General features: G+C 40.6%; 1 protein-coding gene across 17 annotated transcripts in view; it reads left to right on the forward strand.

Annotated features, from left to right (window-relative positions):
• Positions 1–27087, forward strand: part of LOC127518793 (plakophilin-4-like) — a 263494-nt gene that overhangs the window by 170770 nt on the left and 65637 nt on the right. For all 17 annotated transcript variants that reach the window (XM_051905907.1, XM_051905908.1, XM_051905905.1 and 14 more), the window contains 2 exons: positions 5382–5580; positions 7789–7921. In XM_051905907.1, the coding sequence (XP_051761867.1) occupies positions 5382–5580; positions 7789–7921 (332 nt within the window). The remainder of the gene's footprint in view (positions 1–5381; positions 5581–7788; positions 7922–27087) is intronic.

Here is a 27087-nt window from a genome sequence, read left to right on the forward strand (position 1 = left end):
TTAGAATCTCTGTTTTTGCAGAATTAAGTAGTAGGAAATTGCTAGTCATCCAATTTTGTATATCAGCTATGCATTCCGTTAATTTTGTGAATTGGTAAGATTTGTCAGGGTGTGAAGAAATATAGAGCTGAGTATCATCAGCATAACAGTGAAAACTAATGCCATGCTTCTCCCAAGGGTAGCATGTACAAAGTGAACACCAATGGTCCTAGTACTGAGCCTTGCAGCACTCCATACTGAACTTTTGATCGATATGACATCTCCTACTACTACTCTACTACTACAAACTGATAACGGTCAGATAAGTATGATTTGAACCATGCCAATGCAATTCCACTAATGCCAGCATAATTTGAGTCTATTCAAAAGAATGTCATAGTCGATAGTGTCAAATGCAACACTAAAATCAAGTAACACTAATAGAGAAATACAACCACGATCAGATGGTAAGAGCAAATCATTTGTAACTCTAATGTGAGCCGTCTCAGTACTATAGAATGGTCTTTATCCTGACTGGAAATCCTCACAGATACCATTTCTTTCTAAAAAAAAAAAAAAAAAAAAAAAAGGAACATAGTTGTGAGGATACTGCCTTTTCTAGTATCTTTGACAGGATTGGCCTGTAATTAACAAGAGGTTTAATTATAGCCAGGTTAAATTTTCGGAAGTATGACAAAGATGAATTAATGATATTAAGAAGTGGATCTAGGACCTCTGGAAGTATCTCTTTCAGTAGCTTAGTCGATGTAGGGGTAATTCTTTTCTTACCTCTCGGAGATAACCGGTTAAGTGCAACAAAATCGCCACACTCAACGCGACCTGCAGCAGTCCTATGACAGCGAGGGTGCTGAATATGAGCGTTCTGTGCGTGGAGCCCGTGTGCAGAGAGCGCGCCAGAGCCTCTTCCATATCGATATGATTCCGCAGGTACGCGTGATAATCATTAGCTGTCATGAGTGCTCGATCGCGGCACAAATCCTCTCTCAGTGGGAGGACTCGAGAAATGATCAACGATTCATATAAACATGGGGGTGGGCAATGCAGTTGGCTTCAGAGACAGCCAATCAGATAATAGACAGATGATCTCGCTTTTTCAGGCGTCTTTTTTTCTTTCCTTCACTTCTTTTTGCGTGAGTTCAGTCAAGAGCAGGTTGGTAGAGTAAGCTGTCATAATTCTATCTAAAAAGTGGAATATATTTGTAACCGGGAGTCAGCTTTGATGGGGGGGTTCCTCCATGGGATTAGGCTCTGTGGGGTAGTCAGACACAGAAGAGTGGTAAGGTTTGAGCAACGAGACATGGAAGGAAGAGTGAATGATAATGTGCAGGAAATTGCAGCTGATAAGTGACAGGGTTGATATGGCGGATTATGGGAAAGGGCCAATGTATCTGGGACTCAGCTTCTTGCAGGGTAAGTGCAGCTTGATGTCCTTCGTGGAGAGCCACACCTTCTGCCTGGGTAGATGTGTTGGCCCTCCGGGCACCCTTCTGGCATTGTGCTGCCCGCTGGAGATGGTGATGAGCCGCATACCAGACCCTCTCACTCTCCCAGAACCAATAGTCTACAGATGGGACATCCAAAGGTTCCCCGGACAACAGGAACTGAGGGGGATGGAAACAGAACATTTACTCTAAGGCCGTGAGTCCAGTTGCTGGTTGATGGGTACTCAGCCCAGACTAGAAGTCAGTTCCAGGAGTTCTGGTGATCGTGGCAGAAGGTTCTCAAGAAATGTTCAATTTCCTGTACCTTTCTCTCTGTCTGCCCATTCGACTGAGGGTGGTATCCTTATGAGAGGCTCATGGTCACACCCAGGAGGGTGAAGAATGCTTTCCAGGCTCTGGAAATAAATTGGGGCCCACGATCAGAGTGTCATATACAGAAGAGCACAGACGAGGTAAGATATAATAACAAGTCTTTATTGGCAGAGGCAAGGGAAGCAGAGCGGGAATGCAACATAGTTAAGGATATGAGGCTGATAATAGATATTCTGAAGACTTAGCTGGCGGTAATACTGTGTTCTTTGTGCAGGTGGTGAGCGGTGAAGGCAACAAGCAAACTGAAGATCCAGGCAGGCAACAATGGGGAACAAAAGAAGGCAGACAGAAGACGGAATCAAAAACAACAGGTAGGTATCTCAGGTGAGTAGAGCTTGGCGAGTCTGTAACTTGTCATTGACGAGACCAGAGGAAGAGCTGAAGGGAATGTCAATATAAATGGAGAGTGCTGATGAAGGTGATCTGTGGCAGGTGTGGTGATGGCTGACAGAGTGCAGGTGTGAATCAGGAGGGATGCTGGGAAATGTAGTGCAGACGGGTACTGAGCTGGTGACTGTGGACCATACTGGTGACCATAACACAGAGATTATGTCCTCTGGAAGGCCAAAATTACAAAATACGTGGTTTAATAAAGTGTCAAGATAGTGCCGTGAATGACAACTTCAGTAATCTGCTCCTACATGGTCTTATTCAACTGTCTCAGTTGCAGTGGGGAATCCCTTAAGAGAAAGTGAGCCTTGGAAATTCTATCTACAATTACAAGGATACAGGTATTACCATCAGATGGGGGTAGATCCGTGGTAAGGTCCACTCCTTATCTTGTAGCAGTGAGAGGGTACGATTGGCCCCTCGGTGGCCATTGCCTAAAAAAGAGTGGACATAAGTCACAAAGGGCTGGTGGAATGTGCACTTTTCTGCTTTCAGGAATAGCTGGAATTCTCGCAGGCGTTGTAGGACCTCTGAGCTTTTTCACACATGGTGTGGAAAGGGGTTTGCCATCCTAATTAACAAAGTGTTGGTTCCTTTCATTCTATCCATGTCAAAGATGACACAATCTCTGATTAATTTTAGCAAAATCAGCTTTCAAATGGTATAGTTTATGAAGATTAATTGAATAATTGCTGGTAGTATAAAACAAAGCAATTGGCTGGCAGCAATAAACTGCTTGTTAAGGGACTACGGAACTTAGCAACAGACACATTACAGATTGATTATTGATACTGACAATGTTGGGAATTACGATTACAAGATACCGTATTTAAAATCTAGTGCAACTATTTCAATTAATTTATTAAAGTAATGTAACTGATTACATTTGATTACTTTTTGATTATTTTTCTAAATTTCTAATGTTTTCAACTGTTAATCATTTGCAAACATTTAAACCAAGCAGGGTTAACCTTACAGTAGTAGCCTCAATACTGATTACTGTCAGACTTTCAAAATCCTTCATCACTTGAATGAAGATTATAATAATTTAATTTTAAAGCACAGCCCCACAAAATCAGACTTTGGCACCTCTTTTTACTTTGAGATCCTTCTGAGTTTAAATATAGATTTCAAATCATAACAAGAAATAGTCAATAGAGTTTTAATAGTTGGCAACATATTTTGCACTGAACTGTTATATTTGCACCCTTTTTTTCTGATTTCTGGATGAAATTATTTTTACATTTCCAGCACTGGAATGCATTTTTATCACTCGCCATGGTGGCACCTCTCAGACAGTTTGTAGCCTAAAGCTTTCAGCAGGAATGTGGATTGATGTATTTAGGCTTGTTCAAGATGCATTGGTGCTGCGCAGACCGATCGGTGTATGACATCAAAATGACATCAGCGCAGATGCATCTCGAACAAGCCTATTGGCAGACGTGGTGCGCTGCAAAATACAAACAAGAGAACCAATCAAAAGCATCAGAAAAGCATCGCTTTACTAAATGGTCTTTAAATGGCAGTAGGCATCGTGTACATCAAAAACAGGCAAAGCAACAAATTAATATTACTCAACTAGTGCTGCCAATCGATTAAAAAAAATAACTAGTTAATCGCACATTTTTTTCTGTAATTAATCACAATTAATCGGACCTAACATTAAAAGTTTTTAATATATGTTTATATTGTAATAATTTCACATTTAATTTCCAAATTAATGTAGAAACAACATAAAGACAGTCTAAATTTTAAATATTTTATCTAACATGTTGAAAATATACAGAAATTGAATACATTTATCAAACACTTCACAGTCTTCACTGCATAAAATATAAATTAAATATAGATGAATCCGTATTAAAGCTACAAAAGTTCAGTCAAGAGCAGTGAGTGATTTTCTCTTTGTCTTTTGTTCTTTGATTATAACAATAATGGCTGCTGTCACTTTAAAGGATTAGTTCACTTTCAAATGAAAATTACCCTAAGCTTTACTCCCCCTCAAGCCATCCTAGGTGTATATGACTTTTTTATTTCTGATGAACATAGTCAGACATATATTAATTAATATCCAGATTGCCTTCCATATTCTACTTATGAAGAAAGTGTAAAACTCTCGCAGTTCAAAAAGCTTATGCTACGTCCTACACCTTCCCTATTCAACTTACGGAAAAAGCTTTACTGACGTGACGCCAGTTCCGTTTTTTCTGTAAGTTCAATACGGAAGGCGGTCTGGCGGAAGCTAGATATTTTACTTCATAACTTGTTAAATATACTTGTTAAAATTTTTTTTTTTTTACACAAATTCATCGCTTCACTTCAGAAGACCTTTATTAACCCCCCAGAGCCGTGTGGAGTACGTTTATGATGGATGGATGTGGATGGAGGTACTTTCTTTAGCTCATACTCATTGATCCCGCTCACTGCCATTATAAAGCTTGGATGCTTCAGGATATTTATTAATATATCTCCAATTGTGTTCATCAGAAAAAAGAAAGTCATATACACCTAGGATGGCTTGAGGGTAAGTAAAGCTTGGGGTAATTTTCATTTGAAAGTGAACTAATCCTTTAAGAGCTGCTGCACATGACGTGGATCTGACACACATCATTTATTCTCACAACTCTTTACCGTCATTTAAGACTTTATTTAACTAATTTACGAGGATACTCGACAAAGTGGATATTTTGTCATAATTCTGTGTGTTATTGGCTGTTCAAATGCAAAAGCACTGTTCAAGTGCTGTCTGTGCACACGAGTGTGTCTGTGTCTGTCACACAGACACTAGATTCACAGACGCGAGCCAGTACAGATTTAAGTTCTTATTTTTGTCTTATCGCAATGGTTTAATAGCCCTTGAATGAATGATAGCGTGATCATACACTGTAACATGTCCTAGCTTTTTACAGAAAATATTCAGATGTAACCCCTTTTGTAATCGTTAACAGTTTGTAACAATTGTTATTAACAACAGTCGTTAACAATTGTAATTTAATTACACTTTTTTTTTTCTCAGTAGGTAACTGTAATGGATTACAGTTACATTTACTTTGTAATTAAATTGCATGTAACCAGTTACTCCCAACACTGGATACTGATTATATAGATCTCTATAAATCAGAGAATCCAAGGTTCAAAACAAAAATCTTAACATCTGCTGTGTTTGTTGTGTTTCAGGTATGAGTAACTTGCAGCGTAAATCCAGTCAGCGCAGTAACATGACGTGCCAAAGAAATAACTATGCTTTAAACACCATATACACACAAGCATACCAGTCTGCCCCCTGCTGGCCCTCTGATCCCAGCTACACACGTCAGCCCATGGATGATGATGCCACACGCTCCCTTTCAATAGACAGCATGCAGAAAGATCCAAGGTAGACGACACTACTAATGCTAATTACCAGAGCTCAGCAATTTTTACATTTCTTATTTTAACATCAGCAGAAATGTAAAAAAAGACACAAAGAGAGCTTAACTGACACCTCACTCACAGCACTTGTTCAAACAAACACTTGTGCTTTTTGTCATGTTTACACAGTGTGATTGTAATCACATAATTTTATACTTAAGCTGTAGTGTTCACTCTTGCGATGGATTTTATAGACAGTGTTTTGGCCATCTGCTAACATTTGTCCTAGTTACTGTACATCAAAGCCAACTTGTGATGTTTCTGAATCACAGCTAAATTGGTGGCTAGTAAACTTTTTCGGTCTGTGAAACAAGAAAGTGGTCTTCATATCAACCTCAACCAGTTGAACAATACAAGCATAGACATGAAACTGCTCATTTAATTCTTTCAAACAATTATTATTCTTGAACTGACTAAATTATTTGAAGGGTATATATATATATATATATATATATATATATATATATATATATATATATATATATATATATATACAGTGCACAGCATAAATGAGTACACCCCCTCTGAAACTTCTGAAAGTCAGCAATTACTCCTTTACTTAGAAGACATGTTAGGGATCTTTAGAGATATAATGTTCCAGCAAGTCTGCTTAATCAATTACCAAAGAAGCATGTCAAAATTTTTCAGGAAAATAAGATTTTCTTATCAAGGTGATAAAATGTTGTGTAGCAAAAATGAGTACACCCTCCTAAAAGTTACTAAATAAAAAAATTCTGGTGTAAGTTTAAGGCAATGTTTGATCAACAGGTAAGTATGTTGAACCAAAACATTTAAAGAGAAGTAATTTCTTGACAATTAACAGTGTTATATAGCCTACTGAATCATTTCTCAGACTTAATGCTGACAACAATGGAGCCACTTGGGAAAGAACTGTCAGGAGACTTATTTCTTAGCACAAAAGAGTACAGTGGCACAAGAGGATTACCAAATCATTGTTTTAGGTGTGAAAATATAGCAAAAGTAACACAAAAATTCAAAAACAATGGACTTGTGACAAGGCCCCTGAAATAATCAGGCCTTCATTTTAAGCTTTCATTTAGTGATGAGGGATTTTTTTGCTAGACAAAGAGCAGGAGAAATACCAAGCGAGTGTCTCAGAGCCAGCAAAAGCTATGAAGTGACTGTTTATCTCACAGAGTAAGATGCAGCCTGCAGAAATTACATGCATAGTTGTTGTTCTCACTGGAACTACCTAATGTAGCCAAAGCGCAATAAAGTCAGTTAGCCATTTCCAAAGCCCATATTTACAAAATATAGATTCTGGGAATCAATACTCTGGTCTCATAAGACCAAACCAATAATTTTGGATCTAACAGCATCCAAAATGTTATGGTGTTGCTAGAGGAGGAGTACAGTGAGAAGTGCCTGGTTCCCACAGTGAAGTTCAGTGGTAGTAAAGCTCTTATATAGGGATGTATGAGTGCTGAAGGTGTGAGGGAGTTGTGCTGTTATGAATTCCCACACCACTGTGTAATTTAATACACAAACTTGAAACAGAAGATGTTACCCTTTCCTAATTCCCTGCATTGTTGGCCATTTTTTCAACATGACAATGAGGATATGCATTCTCTCAAGGTGAAAAACCTTCTGTGGACATGTATTGCACTCAATCTTAACACTCTTGAGCACCTGTAGGGGATTCTGTAGAGACGAGTTGAGCAATACTCCCCATTAAAGATCAGGGCATTTAAGGAGCTCATCATCCTGGAGTTAAACAGGACAGATGTGACAATTTGTCATCAACTTGTACACTCCGTGCCAAGAAGGGTCAGAGCAGTATGTTCAAAATTATGGAGGGCATACTAAGTACTAGAATATTATACATTTGTTGAATTAAATCTAGGGTGTACTCATTTCTGCAATCCTTAATTTAAGCAAAATTGGCTAATTTACTTTTTTTATGGCAATTAATCACATATATTTCTCAGTTTTTATCATGTATATGTTTAATACAATTTAGTTTTGCGATCTTTCCATGAATTGTATTAGTGATCATAAAGAAAATACATCTTTTGTATTTGTTCAGAGTGGGTGTACTCATTTATGCTGTGCACTGTATATATGTATTTGTTCCTGGTGGGGTAAAATAAAATGATAAAGCATAACCTAGCTTCATGTGAATTTTTTGTATTGGGTAAATGTGTTTTTGTAGAGAGTTTGCATGGCGTGACCCAGACCTGTCGGAGGTAATCCACATGCTACAGCATCAGTTTCCATCTGTGCAGGCTAATGCAGCGGCATACCTACAGCACCTGTGCTACAGAGACAACCACATCAAGACTGAGGTAAAGAATGCACTATTTTGTAAACTATGATATATATGGAAGGTTCTGCCCATTTTAAATAAATTAATAAATTGAAAAGAAATAAAAATGAAACCCAGGTTTACCATTTCATTATTGAAAAGTGTCCTCAGAGTGAACATTTCATTTTCATTTCAGTCTCAAAGAAAGGCAAATTTAAATAAAATTGCAAATGCATATTTACAAAGCAGTTTCTTAATGTGAACGCAATAGTGACATGATTAAAATTTAAATTATTGAAAGTACAAACAGATCATGTTGAGATTAGTATAAGGTCATGAAACTTGCTTGTATAATAATCAAGTGTACAGCGTTCGTTCTGGCAGGTCACGTTAGTCAAGCTCGCATCAGCTGACACTGATTCACATTGACCTATAGGAATACGACGCCTGTCACCGCATGTGTATATATATATGGTCCATTCAGTATTATCAGTAGCTTTATCGCATTGCTCAGGAGCTAATTAAACAGCGAATTCAGTGGGCGAGACCACTATGAATTGTGTAATCCGGAAGAATTGTGTATGAATTAGTGAATTCACACGGATTTCACTTCATGTTCAAGTCTTGAACAAACACACAAATTCGCCGCATTGATTATAAGCTGCTCGATTTGGAAGTGACCTGAAACATGTTCAGATGAGTTCTGCACTCAAAGGGGAAGGATATCAAGAAGGAGATAAGAATCCTGCTTCACAGGCTGGCTGTTTTTCATCCTCCATAAACCTCAACGTCTTCACAAAGCAAAATTAAGTTTCCTTTTTAAGCTCTTTCAGTGCTTCCCACATTTTGTGGATGGGAGAACATAGATCGCGATACCTGATGTGATTAAATTTCAAGGCTATAATTTCATGTATGTGCCGCACGTTTCAAAGTTAAATGTGGCGCTGTTGCGTGTTCTACCTGCTCACGCATATGGCAAGCCAAAAGGTTCAGAATTACGCTATAGATTAACGGCGTTTTAAACAGTATTCGTGCCGCAAAATAAAAAACGCGTAAAAATCCGTCAAAGACGCTGTATTTAACGGCGTTTTAGTGTGCATGAAAAGCGCCGCTTTTTACGCAGTCCATCTTGCCATATGACGCCGTAAAAAGTGCCATTTTGGTTGCACAGAGCGTGCGTCTTTTACGGCATTTCACGCCCCCTGATTTCCACAGCCAGTAGGTTTAAATGGTTAAACTGAGTCAGACCAGACCAATTCGGCACGGATCATTTTAGCCAAAGGAGTGCCTTTCTGAATTGATAGGATATATGTACAATATAACTTTTTGGATATTTTCATCTCTACTAACATTAAACATATTAATTAAAGATCGCACCTCTTTATCATACTTTAATGTCATTGCTTAGATTTCATGTTCAGCAATACCTACCCCATTCTGTGTTCAACTTATTACCCAGATACTTTTCACATTAGTAAATAACTGAACACTATCTTTAAGTAATATTTCCAGAACGAGAAATCGTCCCTAGTATAACAGAAGCGAGATAGTGTTTAAAAGTTGTGCAACAAATCATGTGGTAGCCGAGTCAATAGCCTGCTTGTTAAAGTGCCTGACTCCCAAACCGCATCGATCGCTGGTGTGGTCCGCTCTTAGCAGATCTGGTTTGAAAGAGCGTATTTGCTATGTTAAAGAAATAAATAATCTTTTTTTTTTGCAAGCTTTTTTTTTTCCTAGTGTAGACGACATGCGAACTAAATGGTTGTAATTCATGAATGCTTTGGAATACAGATCTAAGGTCTATTTTGAAAGAAGACATTTGGCAAATTATTGCTGAAGTGGAATCAATAAAAAAAATAAAAAAAAAAAAATATGAAAAAGTTAAGTTTAAATGTATTATGAAAATGTACAGAATTATTATATTTTTCCTTTATTAAAAATATATAAATAAATATGTTTTAGCCCAAAAATAAATAAATAATATCAAGTCTAACCAAGTTTTATGGAAAAAATGCCTTTTCTGAGAAACTTTTAGCTGCTAGAGACCAGATAAATCCATCAACATAGAAACTAGTATATTATTGCAATATATATATATATTATATTTAATTTAATTAGAAAATGAACATTATAATTCTGATTCAAGACATGGGGATAGGATACATCATTTCATACAACATTTAGCTTTTTTTTTTTTTTTTTTTTTTTTGATGCAGACTCTTGTCAGAAATTAATCAAATACTGTTCCTACATAATTTATATTGTAAAACATGTATTCTGAGACTTGTAGGCTATACCTTTTCAACGATATAGCCTATAGTTTGTTGTGATTCGATTAGAATATTAAAGTAAACTGGAGTGTTCCACTGTCACAACGGGAAACTAAAAATTGACACTGCGCGGGGCTCACAAGTAAGCATCCTCCTGCAATGGTACAGTAGGTGTGTCGTGGTTGATAAACACCATCAAAATGATGTTGATCGATGTATAAATTAATAGGCTAATCCCACGACATGAAATTCAGACAAGGTTCTGAATTCATGTTGAATTCGAGACTTTGAGACCCAGTGTCCGCGACACCAAATGGAAGGTCTGCTGGGTTTTAAATAATTATCCAAATATGTGAAATAGCCTATAGCCTAATTTTATATTTTCGACTAACAGAGAAAATGCGGGAAGCATCCCAAACGATTAATGTTAATGGGGCAGTCAAGCAAGCAGATTAATCAGGAAAAAAAATGGACACAGTAAGGTGTAAACAAGCAGCAAAATTAGCCTATATAGTTTGGAGCTTCAGACACATTGAAACCCATAGGCCTACTAATATTATTATCACAGTTATATTCATTTTTAGTCACCATGAACTTTCAGTTTGTTTACATTTGTCACATGTTCCTTTGTTCAGTTATTCCCACTCCTCATTATTAGTTCATTCCATTCAGGTGCACGTCTTTAATCATCTTGTTTGAGTCACTATATAAGTTCTCCCCTCACAGTCAGCCTTTGTCCGACCAAAGACCAGGCTGACCTTCATAGACCAGAAACCTTATGTTTTATCTTTTAAAATTATGAAAATTGTTTTGCATTATCCTTCAAAATTCGATTAACGGCTTTGTTCAGACCGAACTTCTCCCACAAACGGTGGACTTTTTTCAAGTCATTTGTTTTGCTCTAAACTGGACGATCGAAAGGGCAAAAATATTTTAATCTTCATGTTACAAAAATATATTGGATATGGCGAAATGTATTAATGTCATTTAATGAATACAATGTAATATGAATAAAACATGAATTTAAGTAAAAAAACACAAGTAGCCTATTTGTTTAAATATTATTTTTTTAAATTTGTTCTATGTTGATTATGGAAAGAGAACAGCATGAGCAAGATAGGATCATAAGATGCGCAATATGTCGGGAGACACTGAATGGGTCAGACATAATTTTGACCATTTCATTAAGTTTTGTTTTGTAGAAAGCCTTTCTTTAAAATGAATTTCGTTTTGTATAAATTGTATCTTAATTTTAATCAATGTTTTATCAACCAATATAAATAAGAAGCAAATATAGCAGACAAAATAGGCCTAATCATGACATGGAGGCGCCGGCGCGATCACCTTTGTTGCACATGAAATGGAGCGCGCCTCATAAATGAACCAAAACTCAGGAACTGTGTGAGTGAGTCCAAGAAGAATAGCACAGGTTTTAGCCAGATTGCAAACATGACTTGCTGGCCCTCAAAAACAATGCTGATCCTCCTCATTGCAGACAAAAATCTCCATTCTCACACTATAAAACAAACATGTATTTTATCTTGAAAATCTTTCCAGCATTAGCTATAATGTTGATTTGTTTAAGGTTTTAACAAAACATGTAGGTACAAAATGCATCCAGGGGTGCATTTCTCAAAAGCATCGTAAATAGCATTTCGTTGTCATCGTAGCACCAATTAGCAACAATGGTCTCCATGATCAGCTCACCATGCTTTTGAGAAACGCAGCCCAGAACAGTAACTGTTCTTGATACTTATTTTGTACTCCTGGATGAGGTCATCGTCTTCTATAACATTAGTTTTTTTATTTATTTTTTTTATTATAACATTATTATTTTGGGATTGCACATTTCAAATGAGTTTTAATGGATATTATGGTATAGCTCAATCAGCTGGATGTTGTCTTTCGATGGCTTTTGTTTATCATATAAAAAATAATTACTACGACATTCTAATATTGACAATGTAACTGAAACACCAAATTCTACAATATTTTAATAGATAAACAAAACAAGGTGGATATCGTAAATCAGCTCGCAAAAAAAGATTAGGGTCTTTTTTTGTTTCTTTAACATAGCAAATACACTCTTTCAACCTAGACCTGCTAAGAGCGTACCACGAACCAGCGATCCATGCGGAACAGGCAGGCTATCAACTCGGTTACCACATGATATGTTGCACAACTTTTAACACTATCTCGCTTCTGTTATACTAGGGAAAATTCCTCGTTTTGGATATATTACTTAAAGTTAGTGTTCAGTTTTTTTACTAGCGTGAAAAGTGTCTGGGTAATAAGTTGAATACATAGAATGGGGTAGGTATTGCTGAACATGAAATCTTAGCAATTAATGTTGTTAGATGAAAATATCCACAAAGTTATAGGCTATTGTACATAAATATATCCTATCAATTCATAGGCACTCCTTTGAACCCGTTTGACTGTAAACATGATTAATCTATAGCGTAATTCTGACCCTTTTGGCTTGCGATACACGCAGCGCTCAGACTGCTTCTAAGTGGTTCGCAATCAATGTAGCCTACTATAGTGCACGTTTATGCCAAGCGATTGCTTATGCTGATATGACTAATGCTGTTCAGTATTGACAGAAGTTTACTTATGGTATTGTAAAATATTGTAAATAGTTGTAAGAACATATATTATTATCTACCTCATCTAAACTTGAATCAGCAGCTAGCAATAGTAAGCATACACACTTCAAAATAAGAGTCCGAGTATATTTAGGTCTTGTTCATAAATAAGTAAAAAATGTATACAACCCCCGGTTATTATTTGGTTACACAACTGTATTTAATTTGATTCAAATTTCAATTAATTATATTAATTCCGTTTCATATAATTTAATTTCTCATTAATTCGAAGTTAACTAGGTAGCTTCTGACCATTTTTTGCACTGTGGGTAGAAGGATTTTCCACACAGCTATGTATTTCAAATCTGTGGGAAGCACTGTTCCCTTTCGAAAAGGAACTCTACACTGCGTTCAAAACGCATATGGGGAACGCCATCATGTGAATCGGTGTCTGAAAGCAATTGTCAAATCCTACCAATCCTATTGGCCGGCGACAGCCTATGAAGCCATCATAGCGCGACCCGGAAGTATATAAGGAGTGCCTAGAGAGTCAGTGTCTTTTCGTCTTCAGGGACTGTTTTGTCTGTTTGCGATTACTTCGAATCCGGTAAGAGTTTTTACTATGTCTGACAAACTTTTCAGAAAGTGTGCTGATCCATGTCCCAGGTTTTTTGACACCTGGTGACACACACAATCTGTGTTTTTTCTGTCTGTGAGAAGAGCATTGTGAGCATCTGCCTCCGCTCTCGTCTGGCCCTCTTCTTGAGGGGAGAGGAGCCGGCATTGGTGCCTGGTGGTTCTGGCCCCGCTCATGCTGAGGCAGAGTGGTGGTTGAAATTGAAATCATGGGGTTCGCAGATGGAGGTTGTGGAGGAATTTGAGAGAGGTGTAAAACTCTCTCAACCCTCTGTAGCTGACGAGGGTGAGCTGTTGGATGATGACGATGTCTTGTCTTTGACATCTTCAGATCCAGCAGCGAGTGCTCTTCTGGCTGCAAGCCCAAGAGAGCAGGAGATGGCTATTGAAGAGGAAGCAGGTGAGCCTGCTGAAACTTCAAAGCCTCCCTGCCTTGCGTATGCGGAGCTGCTTGAAGTAATGGAACGCGCTTCTCGCAGGCTGCAGCTGCCATGGGAGTGTGCATTAAGAGAGGAGCCGCACGCGGACGGCTTGACGAGCGGTTCCTTTCTGGCCATAACAAAGCAGCCCCCGTGAGCCTTCCATTCCTTCCTGATCTTCATGTTGAGATCGAGAAGGCATGGAAGAACCCATATTCGGCTCGTATTCATCTGCATCAGCGGGCGAATTTTGCTGATGTGGAGGGATTGAGCCAGCATGGGTATGTGCCAATGCCCCCTATTGACGAGGGGTCACAGGGCAGGCCCCGACACTAAAAGCACTGGTCCTGCCTTCCAAGCCCCTTAAAGTGACTTCTCGCTTGAATGGCAGGGCATACGCGGCAGCGGGTCAGGCTGGTGCGGCCTTACACACCATGGCGGTGTTACAGGCCTACCAGGCTGACTTACTGAGGGATCTGGATCAGAGGCAGGGTCTGTCCCCTGAGGCGGTAGAAGAGCTGTGCCGCACCACGGATCTGGCTCTCCCAGCCACTAAGCAAACCGCTGCTTCGATTGGAAGATTGATGGCAGCGATGGTGGCCACGGAGAGACACCTGTGGTTGAACCTGGCTGACATCAGGGAGAAAGAAAAGGGCTTTCTACTCGATGCACCGGTTTCGCCCTCTGAACTTTTCGGTACCCCTGTCGAGGCGGTGGTAGGAAAGTTCAGAGAGGCGAAGGCGCGCTCGGCGGCGTTTAAGACCAGCATACCGCTCAGATCCGATCCTGGGCCCAGACAGACAGGAGGTCCTGGCCCGTCCTGATTCAAGGATCGGAGACAGGGCCAGAGGTCCAGTGTTGCCTCTCGGGCACCTCCTCCTCGGAGTAAGTCCCAGAGAAGGCGGGACTCTAGGAAAAAGAAGCAGGATCTGAGGGAGGTAATCAACCACAGACGCCAGCAGCGTCGGTGATTGGTTTCCTTTCTGTGAGGGTAGATCACTTCTACCCTATCCTCTCTTCTTCCACCTCCTGGTTATGGAATTTTAAAATGTAACACGCTCAGGCTTTCTTACAGTCAGGCTGAGGACGGGGCCCATGATGAATAAAATTCTGATGGCCCACCTTCTGGCTTGATAGTAAAAAGGCTCCTTTAGGCTTAATAGGACCCTAGATTCCATCCCTTACATGTTAGGTGTCTTCGGTCTTCGAGCCACAGGAAGGTAAGTTGGGTCTATATTTAAATTATAGAATATCTGACCTTAAGTTTCCTCTATGGTTTTTTCCTGGGCGTGTAGAGGGAAAAATAGTAAGGGGTTTTTAAGGGCTCTGAAGTTTAAAAACCATTAGGTTGGCTTGAACGATTTATTTTGGTTTGGCAAACAAGATGGCCGCCTTTACAGCCACCATTGGTAGAGTAGCTTCTCCTCTGGTCATAGCTAGAGTTGTTTTGAGATTAGCACTCTTTACTTCAGATAGATCTATGTTTAGCGTCAGCCTCCTGGGCCGCCTGACATTGTTGGCTTGGGTTGAGCTTTGCTCCTTTGAGCTCTTATGTTAGAGTTTTTAGAGTAGCCTCTTCTCTTATGAGATTTTAGGCTGAGTTTTAGCCCCCAGGCAGATCTATGCTTATGTGTGGCCCTATGGGCCCACAGCTTAGCTGGCCTAGGCAAAGAACTAGGGTTAGGTGTTTGCTTTGCATTCCTCCTTGTATCATTACTTCCCTTGTCAGGTTGTATAGTTTCCTAGTTCTGGCCTCCTCTTTCTGAGTTGTCAGGCCAAAAAGCCCTTTACCCCTTTAGTGTAGGTGCAAGACAGATAGCAGCTAAGGTAGCAGGCTATCATTAGCCTCCCTGGTGCCGTTGTCTCAGGTGGTAGGCCCCTTATCTTTAGGTGGATAAGAGAATGCTAGTGTTGCGTAGGCCCCACTTGTCTAGAATTTTCAATCATACTGTGTTTGCCTTTCCCTTGAACCCCTTGAATTAACATTCAAGTTTGAGTGTAACGGTGTCAGCTTTTATCTAGCTCCCGTTCCCTAGGGTTCAGTACAGATGTGTAAACTTCTGGTTGGTGTAAGGCATCCATCCTTGTGTTCAGGATGGCGTGAATGAAAAAATAAAGCATCACTTTTATGCTTTAAGTTCTAGTTTTTTCCCTACACAATGTGAGCTTTGCTCTATTGCTGCCACAGGTTAGCACCTGTTTCTGTAGTAGTAGGCTTGTTTATGGCCTTCTTCAGAGCATGGTGATTAATTTGTACTCCCCTTGCATTAAGAGTAAAGGTGTTTACTGAGTACATGGCCTGTTGGAATGCATAGCTCAGGTTGAGTTCACTTTGGGAACCTCACTATTCAGTTTGGTTCCTTTTTTAGCTCCCTTAGAGTTTAAACACTGCCACAAGAATTCTGTTGCATTGTCGGAGTTGAAGGCTTTCATCAGATAAGCCTCCTTCTAAGCACTGTAGCTTGTTGTGTCACAAGCTCTTGTTGATGGATGTTTTTGGTCAGAGTTTCGCTCACTTAGAACTTAGACACTGCCACAGGTTTATGTCCGTGTCTGTTTGAGGCGGTAGGCCGTTTTTGGGCCTCCTTCAGTGCATGATGCCCTGACGCCCGTGTCTCCTGGAGTAGTAGGCCCAGTCTGGGCATCTTTTCGGAACATGTTGGCAGAGTTTTTTGTACTCCTCTTGCTTTAAGAGTGTTAAGTGCTTTACTGAGTACATTGCCTGTTGGAATGTGTTGTTTGATATTAAGCTCAGGCTGAGCTAATAGTTAACCTCACTGAGTGGTTTGGTTCTATATGTGGCTCCCTGAGAGCTTACCACTATTAGTAATTGCCACTAGAAGTGACAACATGTGTCATTCTGAGTTGTAGGCCCCGTTTGGGCCTCCTTCAGAGCATGATGGCGTATGCTGTACTCCTCTTGCTTTAACGAGTAAAAAGTGTTTTTACTGAGTGCACTGCTCGTTGGATTGTGTTAGATAGACTGTTATGTGGGCACCCTCAGTCTAATCTGCTGGATTTGCTTATCAGCAAGCAAGCTGTTTAGGTGTGTGGCCTTCACAGGCCTCCCTTTAAGCTTCCTCCTCCCATTTCTGGGTGTTCTCTAAGCAGATTGAGTGCATGCTGGCCTTTAGCAACGCTGCTGTATTGTATTTCCACACGTGTAGAATTTGTGTCATGTGGCAGGCCCCCTCTTGGGCCTCCATGATTTTGTGCCTACAGTACGGTTTATCTGTTAGGTCGAGCTCTGTACTCCTCTCGTTTGAGGGTAGTCCTGCATAGTACTTAGCTCCCTAAGCTGGTCAGTGGTTGAAGGCCTCTCTGAGGCCTCCCTATTGAGGATCAACCCCCAGGCTGTTAAATGTACTCCCCTTGTTGGGTTCCTTTGGAGTGCACAGCCTCCTCAGTGCAAATAATCATGCGCTGAGTAGATCCTAGGATTGAGCAGAGTATTACTCCCCTCATTAGTAAGGGTAAAAAAGCGCTAAGCTGAGTCCTGCTGTCCGGGATGCCCGTCTCTACGCTCTGGTCTGAGTTAGTTACTGCCTCTTTGCAGTCACTCTTACTGGATATCTTCTCTGAAGAAATGTGATTGGAGACTCTGTGATCAGACAGGTTGTTGGCCAAGACTATGTTTCTGTAAAGTAGACCAGGTCAGGCCTCCCTGGTGGCAATCAGGGTCGAGTACGTTCCCCTGACAAGTGACTGGCTAGGGTTCCCTCGGGCCCCCTGGCCACATTCCCTTAAAGGTACCCTCTTTTCCTGAAAAGAAGCTGGTTCCAGAAGCCTTTGAGCGGCCTTGGTAGGCCTTCTGCGGAAGGCCTCTTTGAGGATTATATGTCTTGGGCTGTTGGCCATAGGGAATGCTGTCACTGACAGCCTATGTGTGACCCGTAGGGGGAGTAGTTCTGGCACTTCAGTTGAAGCTGCTAGTTCTGACGTTTGTCTAGCCATTTTGGCATGCACTCCCCTCAAGCATGGCGCGTGGGTATATCGTTCCCCATATGCGTTTTGAACGCAGTGTAGAGTTCCCTTTTGAAAGGGAACGTCTCAGGTTACGTATGTAACCATGGTTCCCTGAGAACAGGGAACGAGACACTGCGTTTCCTTGCCATGCATCGGGGCTGCTTGCTGAACAGTCTCTTCAGGCGATAAGGCACTGACTGGTTCTCTAGTCGCTCCTTATATACTTCTGGGTAGTGCTATGATGGCGTCATAGGCTGTCGCCGGCCAATAGGATTGGTAGGATTTGACAATTGCTTTCAGACACCGGTTCACATGATGGCGTTCCCCATATGCGTTTTGAACGCAGGTTACATACGTAACCTGAGCCATTTTGATGAATGTTATCAGGTTATTGACAACATGATTTTTGAGGCATCTGTTTCTTAAGGTTATCCAGCTTGTTCCTTAAAGTCGTCATGAAATCAAAATTGACCCAATTTACTTTGTTAGCGCATATTACTAGTCTTGTGGTGAACAATTAATCCTTGCAAAATGCAGCAGTTTTAGTTATAATATCCAAGCAGTGCTGTCTGCGTTTTATATCCTCCTGCCATTGTCACTGTAGTAAGTCTCACGAATAAAACTTTTAGCCAATGCCACGATCCAACAACGTGTGTTAGGTTTATCTTCCGCATGCGTGCACATCTACACAGACGCACATCTGTCTCGAGTCTCGACCATTAACGCAGCAAGCCATATTATTTTATAATTGTATATATTATTATTTTATAATTGTATAAAATAATCCCGAAAAAAGCACAAACACGGCAGAGATGCCAAACTCAGCGGCTGGAATTAGCTGAGGTAAAGTGACGGCTCACAGACAGCAGCGGCAATTGACCCGTCACTCAAGTGACCACGCCTTTAATTATGCAGAACTTTAAGGCTTAATATAATTTAAACAGATGAGTTATAAAAAAAATTCACCGCCCTCAGAGTTGTCATAAAGGGCAAAATTAAGCAGTACAGACCAAAACCACAATTTGTACCAGCTGTAAACATTTTTTTTTTCTGCTGTTATGTTGGGCATTTTAACATGGGGGTCAATGAGATTCTGCTCTCTTTTGGAGCCTGTCCCTAGCGGCCAGTCGATGAATTGCAGTTTAAGTCACTTCCGTATTAGCTTTAAGAGAAACTGGGGGAGGTTGCCGCTTGGTTGAAAATGGTTAAACCACTCCCCTCCAACCGTTAGTCTGCTATGAGCCAGAGATGGAGAGGAGGAGCGTTAAATTAAAACCCTGCCCTCTATTAAATATTCAGTTTCACTTGGAAATACATCACAATAGTGTTGTCACGGTACCAAAATTCCAGTAGTCTTGGTACCAATTTCGGTACCACAGGAAAATCTGTTGGAACTCTTTTACTGTTTTATTTAACTAGCTTATTTTTAAAAACATATTAAATATGATGGTAATCATACATATAAATATTTGGAGTGTGTGTGTATGTTTGGGTGTGTATGTATACCTCAATGAAGTAAATTTTGAAATATAAAAAAATTAATTAAACAAATGCTCAAACATCCATTTTGAAACAGACGTACATGTTTATTTTAGCTATACCTTCAGTGAAACGACACACTACAGCCTGTAAAACTATGAAATAAATATCAGTAAATAATGATAACTTAAATAATAAGAAAGTTAAGTATTATTCTAAAAAACATTCGTTTTTTATTTCCACACAAAGATGCGTCATTAAGCCCACCGCTCTGCGTTTTGAGAGGGATGTGGGACATGAGCAGGAAAGAGACCATTTCTCTTTAATAATATCTTCGTTATCTCCTGATGTTACAAGCAACTGACACTTGTTGTAAAAGGTCTGAAGAGCTAGTTTTATCTTCAGACATTCAGGCTATGTTTGATTTTGCGCTGCCAGAGAAAGCAACTAAAAATCACCGGCGTGTGAAACGCGCTATACAAATAAACTTGACGTGCCTTATAAAGTCTAGGCCTAATAACAAGCACAAACTGTGTTAAATAGAAATTGACGTGCAAGCAAAAAGGTTTCTGTCCTACGGTGTTGTTTTTTCTACTTTACCACAGTAAAGAATGCAAATATAATAGGCCTAATTAAAAGCGAACTAAAGGAAGAAACGTTTATAATCCTCTGCGTGAGTGAAGATTTGGGTAAAGAAACAGATTCCATGTTCAGTGGAATAACTAATGGAATATTGTTAAATTCTCTGTTAATCAGGTGACCAGATCATGATTCGCTAAACAGAATACAAAGCCGACAAAGCTTAAAAGTATGGACTGATGTACCTCTCCCATTCGACATGAACCAAAATGTTTCCATGGCTGCGATGTCACATTTAATTGTTAACTTATTAGCCTATTTCTTCTGTAAACAAAGCTTTACACTCGTGTCATATACACGTAAATACTGGCACAGCCCTATCAGTGGGTACCGAATATACCCGGATACTCAGTACTCCCGGTACTACAGAAATGCTGGTATCGTCACATTTTCAAAATTTCAGTACCGACTTGGTATCAAAGTACTGGTACTTTTGACAACACTACATCACAACACTGGAGAAAAGTCGTTTGCAACTGCCGGTTCACAGGGACTTTAAGCTTTTTGGGTATTGGCCACATGCTGTTGTCTTAAGCTCATTCAGGTAACTGCTTTTAAAGGGGCATGCTGCTCTCCTCAGCTGCTTGTAAGAAGAGCACCCCTTTGCTGCTACTCTTCTTCTCTAAGGGGCATGCTGCTCTTCTCAGATGCTTGTAACAGAAGAGCACCCCTTTACTGCTACTTCCCTCCTGTAAGGGGCATGCTGCATCCAGTTTGCTATTCAGAGGGATATGCTGCTCCTTTCCATTATGTCCTATTGTCTTTCCGTCTTTCCAGTATACTTTTTTCATTCAGATTTCACTGTCAGTTTGTGGTTGGGGGGTTGTGAGCATATGGTTTTGTTTTGGGGGGTTATCGCTGCTCAGAACAGTTTTTTCCCAGAACAGAACCATACCGCCAGTACAAACTGTATGCTAACTGCCAGTCATCTTCGACGATAGTGATCCTGACAGAAATTGTATTATAGAATAAAATCTGAAATTTGACATTTGAGTGCTTGAAACTCGCATAACTATATGTAAACACTTATTTAGTGTAGAAAAATAAATGTACATAAATAGTGTATACACAAAAAAATAAAATAAAATCCAGGAAACCAGGCAGAAAGTCAGAACTGTTACATGGGAAAATCAGAAAGAGTGCTTAGAAATTCAGTGGTGACACAATCAAGACTTCGCAAAGAAAGAGTAAAAACACAGGCATGGCTCAACAAGTTTAGTTAATGTGCATATAGATTTTCTCTTTTTTTCCCCCCTCTTTATATTTACTTTATGTAGTCTTTGAATTCATTTCCCAGATTATTCTTGATAACTTCTGAGAAAGTTTTGAAATCAGTGCATAATAATACAGTACTACATATACCAGCGATACTACATGACATGAAAAAATTATGCAGATTACCAATCCTTTTTTTTTCTTCTTTTTTTTTGTTTAACCATTTGCTGTGTTACACCCTAGGACGTTTTATTATTATTAAATGTTGTATGGGGATGCTTGTGTTCCCTGCATTTGTGTTTTCCCCCTTTTCTGTCCTTCACTCTCTCTCTCTCAGGTTAATTACCATCAGCTGTAGCTTGTTGTGAGAATGCTGTTGGGAGAAACACTTTTGCCCGGCCTTAGGCCGGGTTCACACCGCACGCGTCAGCAGAGCGTATTTTTTTTCGGCGCCCATGTTAACAGATGAGAGCATTCACACCGCACGCAGAGGCTGCGCGGCAGCGCGTTGCAGGAGCAGAGCAGAAGCAGCAGTGCCGCGATCGTTTCAGCGCTGGGTCTATTTTTGCTGCGCTGCTAACGCTCAATTAAAGTGAAAGTACACCTTTGATGGACAAAATAAATATGATTTCACACAAAAAGTGCTCAAAATGCACAAAATAAGCATATCTAGTGTGTTTTAACAAGAATTGAAGTATGTCAGGAAAGAAAATTAATATTAAAAAATATTTATAGAAGATTTACTCATTTAAACAAGTTTTTAATTATTCAGTTTGGGTTAAAGTATGGTGTATTATAAAAAACTAAACTAAACTAGCCAGAAAATATGATATATAAACATTATTTTAGTTATTACACAGACAGCAATATAGGCTCTTGCATACCCAAATCAAACCCGAGTTTGCTGGCTTTTCTCGCTGAGTTTGCCGTGAACATGTTCACGCATCAGATGATGTAAAACACAAAGCTTACCTCATTTGTGTGCAGCAATGGATAACACAAGGCTATTTATTTTTATTTAACGTTTATATGCGAGTGTTGTACACCTTGCATGTTAACAAACTTTCAAGACTATCAAGTTTATAAATGACCAACTTATAAAAACAAATTTATAGCTGTCTTTGTAAAGTAATGCTCACTTTATATGCAGCTTGGAGCTGCTGCTGTGACGCTGTACAAACGCTTCCAGTGTGAATACTCGTGCGTCTCTGCAGCTGCAGTTCACGCTCACGCGCTGCTAACGCGTGCGGTGTGAACCCGGCTGAAACCTTGCGTGTTTTAGTAAGAGTATTTGCTGATAGCTCTGAGGAGTCGCCTTAACTCTTATTAGTTGTGTACAAGCAGTTGTTGCTAACTCTCCTTGATAGTGACTCTTACCTTATTTCCTTGTTTTGTGGGTAATTAAAAGGTATTGTATCCTCTCATTATTGTTTTTATTTGCTAAGCCACAGTGTTAAGTGGGAAGAATAGGTAGAGAGTGCCACCTTTTTTTTCTCCTGTTTTTAGTCAGAGAGAGAGCTCAGGGAAACTTATGTTCATTTGTTTTCTTCTTCTTCATTTTACCTTTAGTAAGTAAGCTAAGTAGCTACAGTGCTCAGCGTAAATGAGTACACCCCTTTCAAAAGTAACATTTTAAACAATATCTCAATGAACACAAAAACAATTTCCAAAATGTTGACAAGACTAAGTTTAATATAACATCTGTTTAACTTATAACATGAAAGTAAGGTTAATAATATAACTTAGATTACACATTTTTCAGTTTTACTCAAATTAGGGTGATGCAAAAATGAGTACACCCCACAGCAAAAACTACTACATCTAGTACTTTGTATGGCCTCCATGATTTTTAATGACAGCACCAAGTTTTCTAGGCATGGAATTAACAAGTTGGCGACATTTTGCAACATCTATCTTTTTCCATTCTTCAAGAATGACCTCTTTTAGAGGCTGGATGGAGAGTGATGCTCAACTTGTCTCTTCAGAATTGCCCCTAGGTGTTCGATTGGGTTCAGATCAGGAGCCACTGAATCACTTTCACCCTGTTCTTCTTCAGAAATCCAACAGTGGCCTTAGATGTGTGTTTAGGATCACTGTCATGTTGGAAAAGTGCACGACGACCAAGGGCACGGAGTGATGGTAGCATCTTCTCTTTCAGTATAGAGCAGTACATCTGTGAATCCATGATGCCATCAATGAAATGCAGCTCCCCCACACAGCAGCACTCATGCAGCCCCACATAAGGACACTGCCACCACCATGTTTCACTGTAGGCACCATGCATTTTTTCTTTTTTTTTTTGTATTCCTCACCTTTGCGACGCCATACAGTTTTGAAGCCATCAGTTCCAAAAACATTTATCTTGGTCTCATCACTCCAGAGTACAGAGTCCCAGTAGTCTTCATCTTTGTCAGCATGGGCCCTGGCAAACTCTAGGCAGGCTTTTTTGTGCCTGGGCTTTAGGAGAGGCTTCTTTCGTGGACGGCACCCATGCATGCCATTCCTCTGCAGTGTACGCCGAATTGTGTCATGGGAAAAAATCACTCCAGTTTGGCTTTTTTACTTCTTTAGGTAACTGCAGTGAACTTGCATGCCGATTTTCTTCAACCCTTCTCATCAGAAGACGCTCCTGTCGAGGTGTTAACTTCTGTGGACGACCTGGACATCTCTGTGAGATGGTTGCAGTTTCATCTTTTTTTAAATTTTTGTACCACTTTTGCTACAGTATTCTGACTGATAAGTAAAGCTTTGCAGATCTTCTTGTATCCTTCACTTTTCTGGTGTAAAGAAATTAGTTTCTTTCACAGGTCTTGTGACATTTCTTTATCATGTGGTGCCATTGCTGACAGCATGAAATGGGAAGGGGTTTAAACACCCTTTTATAGTCAACTGTCTGCTGGACACCTGTGTAATGAATAATTAGACTCCCCTGTGGTTGAATTCTTGTTAAATTAGACATTTGGACTGAAAATTTTGTTCTCCAAGTTATATTATTAACCTTACTTTCATGTTATAAGTTAAACAGATGTTATATTAAACTTAGTCTTGTCAACATTTTGGAAATTGTTTTTGTGTTCATTGAGATATTGTTTAAAATGTTACTTTTCAAAGGGGGTGTACTCATTTACGCTGAGCACTATAAGTCTATGTTCTGTCTGTTATTTTAGGCACTGCTCCCTCCTGAAGTTCCCTTTCGAAAGGGAACTCAAGCTGCGTCTGAACGCTAGGGGAACGGCCTCCACGGGAACCGGTGTCCGAAACACATATCCAATCTCGGCAATATCATATTGACCGGCGACAGCCCATGACATCATAATGCAACCCACAAGTATATAAGGGGCGCCCAGATAACATGTCATCCTCTTTTCATCTTCAGGGACAGTTTTGTGTGAAACACTATCATGGCAATTATGAAACACACAGAGTATCTAGTAGGCTTAATAAGTGTGTAGATCCGTGTCCTCGTTACCTGACACCAGATGACACACACGAATTGTGCGTTCTCTGTCTGGGGGAAGAGCACGCACTGGGAAATCTTGAGGGAGTTGCCTGTGCAAACTGTAGCGTTTTCCTAAGTTAAGAACGCTCCGTTCTTGTCTGGCTCTCTTTTCGAGGGAAGAGAGCTCAGCATCTGGACCTGGTGGTTCGGGTCCCGTGCGCATTCGAAAAGGCATGACGATCAGTTTCTCTCTGGCCATAATCCTACAGCTCAAGTGAGCTTTCCATTCCTTCCTGACCTGCATACTGAGGTTGATGGGGCATGGAAGAATGCCAAGACATATTTTGAAAAAAATATATAATGCCCTTTTAGGCTTGAAAAGAGTGGTAGACCTTCACGTAGACGCCACCCTATGGCTGCAGGTTGAACTGTTTGAGGTCTGGTTACTATTTAAATACTAAAGTATTTTCTGTGTAGACCACTGTTCCCTGTATAGGGTTTGTGGAAGGAATATGGGTATGTGTCGATGCCACCGATTGGTAATAATAATTATAATAATTATATTAATAAGTGTTATTATTTAGCACTTTTCTTGTAAAAAAAAAAAAAAAAAAAAAAAAAAAGAGCAGACATCGACACTGAAAGCTCAGACTCTGCCATCTAAGCCCCTTAAAGTACATCTTGCTTAAATGGAAGGGCATGCGCGGCAGCGGGTCAGGCTGGTGCTGCTCCTGCACATGATGGCTGTGTGGCAGGCGCACCAGACTGACCTGCTGAGCAACTCAGACCAAGGCGTGCATGCCGCTGAGGTCTGAGTCCTCAACCAGACAGGTTGGGCCTGGCCTAGCCCGTTTCTTACATCAGGCCTGTGGCTGGGCCAATAATGAGTATTATGATTCTGATGGTCTGCCTTTGGCTTTGATAGCGAGAAGACCCTTTCAGGCTTGTAGGGTGGAACACACCACGTTTCCATGGTGGAGGTCGCCACCCTGTGGCCGCAGGTAGAACTGTTACCAGGTCTTGTATCTATTTAAAATGCTAATGTATTTCTTTGGAGGGCTGTTTTTGCAAAGAGACGAGCACTTTGACTTCAGATAGATTAAATGTCTAGCGTTGGCCTACAGGGCTGCCTGACATTGTTACCTGGTTAGCGTCACTCATCCTAAGATTAATTTAGGATAGCTAAGGCTTTTATGGTAATTTTAGCCACCTTAGCGGTTTCATTTTGAGTGATTTTGCCTCCTCTCAGCTGAGAGTTGTTCTGTAGAGGCCGCTGCTCTGAGGAGTGCCAGGTAGATCTATGCGTTATGGGCTGGCCCTCACCCGGGCCACCATGATAGCTGTCCTAGGCTAGTACTAGGGATAGTGAAGGCGGTCTGTTGAATATTCCTGCCTCTGACCCCTCATTAGGTGAGTGTAGGTTCCCTTTTGTATCCCTAGTGCTGGCCTCCTCTCATTTGAGAGTCGTCTGGCCAAGGCCCGCCCCCCTTCTGCATAATGCAGATTAGTGTAGAGGCAGAATAGATGAGTTTCCTTTTTCTATTTTGTGATTAGTAAATGTTTTTGCTGCAGCCCGCATTTCAGAAGTTGAGCTCAGGTAGGCTTCGCTAGGCTCCTCTTAAGCCCGCTGTACTAGACATTCAAGCATTGGGTTGATTGTGGGTAGCTTTTCTATGAAAGGCCCCCATTCCCCTGGGGCTTTTGTACAGATATCATTTCTGTCATGAGTAGAGTCTTGGTGGTTGGCCTCCACCCTGGTACTTCTCAGGATCAGGCAGATAGTACTTCCTTGTAAAACAAGGTGTTTTCTGAGTGCTTCGCTTATAGCTCTGTTTTATCTGCCCTGCACCATTGTGGCTTAGGTTGAGCAGTATTTGAAATTCACTACGGGCTGGTCATTTAGTTCGCTCCCTTGCAGCTCAGCATTGCCATGAGCTGACGCCCGTGTTCATCGGGAGTAGTAGGCCCAGGTAGGCCTCCTGCAGGGCATGTTGGCGTATGTTTGTACTCCCCTTGCTTAAAGGGTAAAAAGTGCTTTTACTGAGTACACCGCTCGTTGGCGATGTGATAGGTCCCAGGCATTGTTTGAATAGTAAAACTATCTCTGCTACTAGACTTTCTATAAGATAGTAGGCCTTAACAGGCCTCCCTTCAGAGTGAGTCCCCACCATGATGGGCCCCTAGCAGCCAGCACATGCGCTGTCAGGTAGCTGGCCTTAATAGGCCTCCCTGTTAACAGCCCTAGTAAATGGGTTTTCTGGTAGCTATTTTGGTATGCCGTCAGATAGTAGGCCTTAGCAGGCTTCTCTGTGGCGAGCCCCCATCAGTGTGGATGTTGTAGCAACAAGGCAACGAGTCTTAACGGGCCACCCTGGAGTCCCCCAGCAGTATTGGGGTTTCTGGTAGAGGTGCATGGGCTTGCTTCAGATTGTAGGCCTTCTCAGGCCTCTCCTAAGGTCGAGTCCCGAGCAGCGTGGGTATCTGTCAACCAGCTATTGCTTGTTTTCAGATTATTGGCCTTAGCAGGCCACTCTGAGAATTAGCAGGCCTCCCTG

The sequence above is a fragment of the Ctenopharyngodon idella genome, chromosome 9, assembly GCF_019924925.1.
Source record: "Ctenopharyngodon idella isolate HZGC_01 chromosome 9, HZGC01, whole genome shotgun sequence".
NCBI lineage: Eukaryota > Metazoa > Chordata > Actinopteri > Cypriniformes > Xenocyprididae > Ctenopharyngodon > Ctenopharyngodon idella.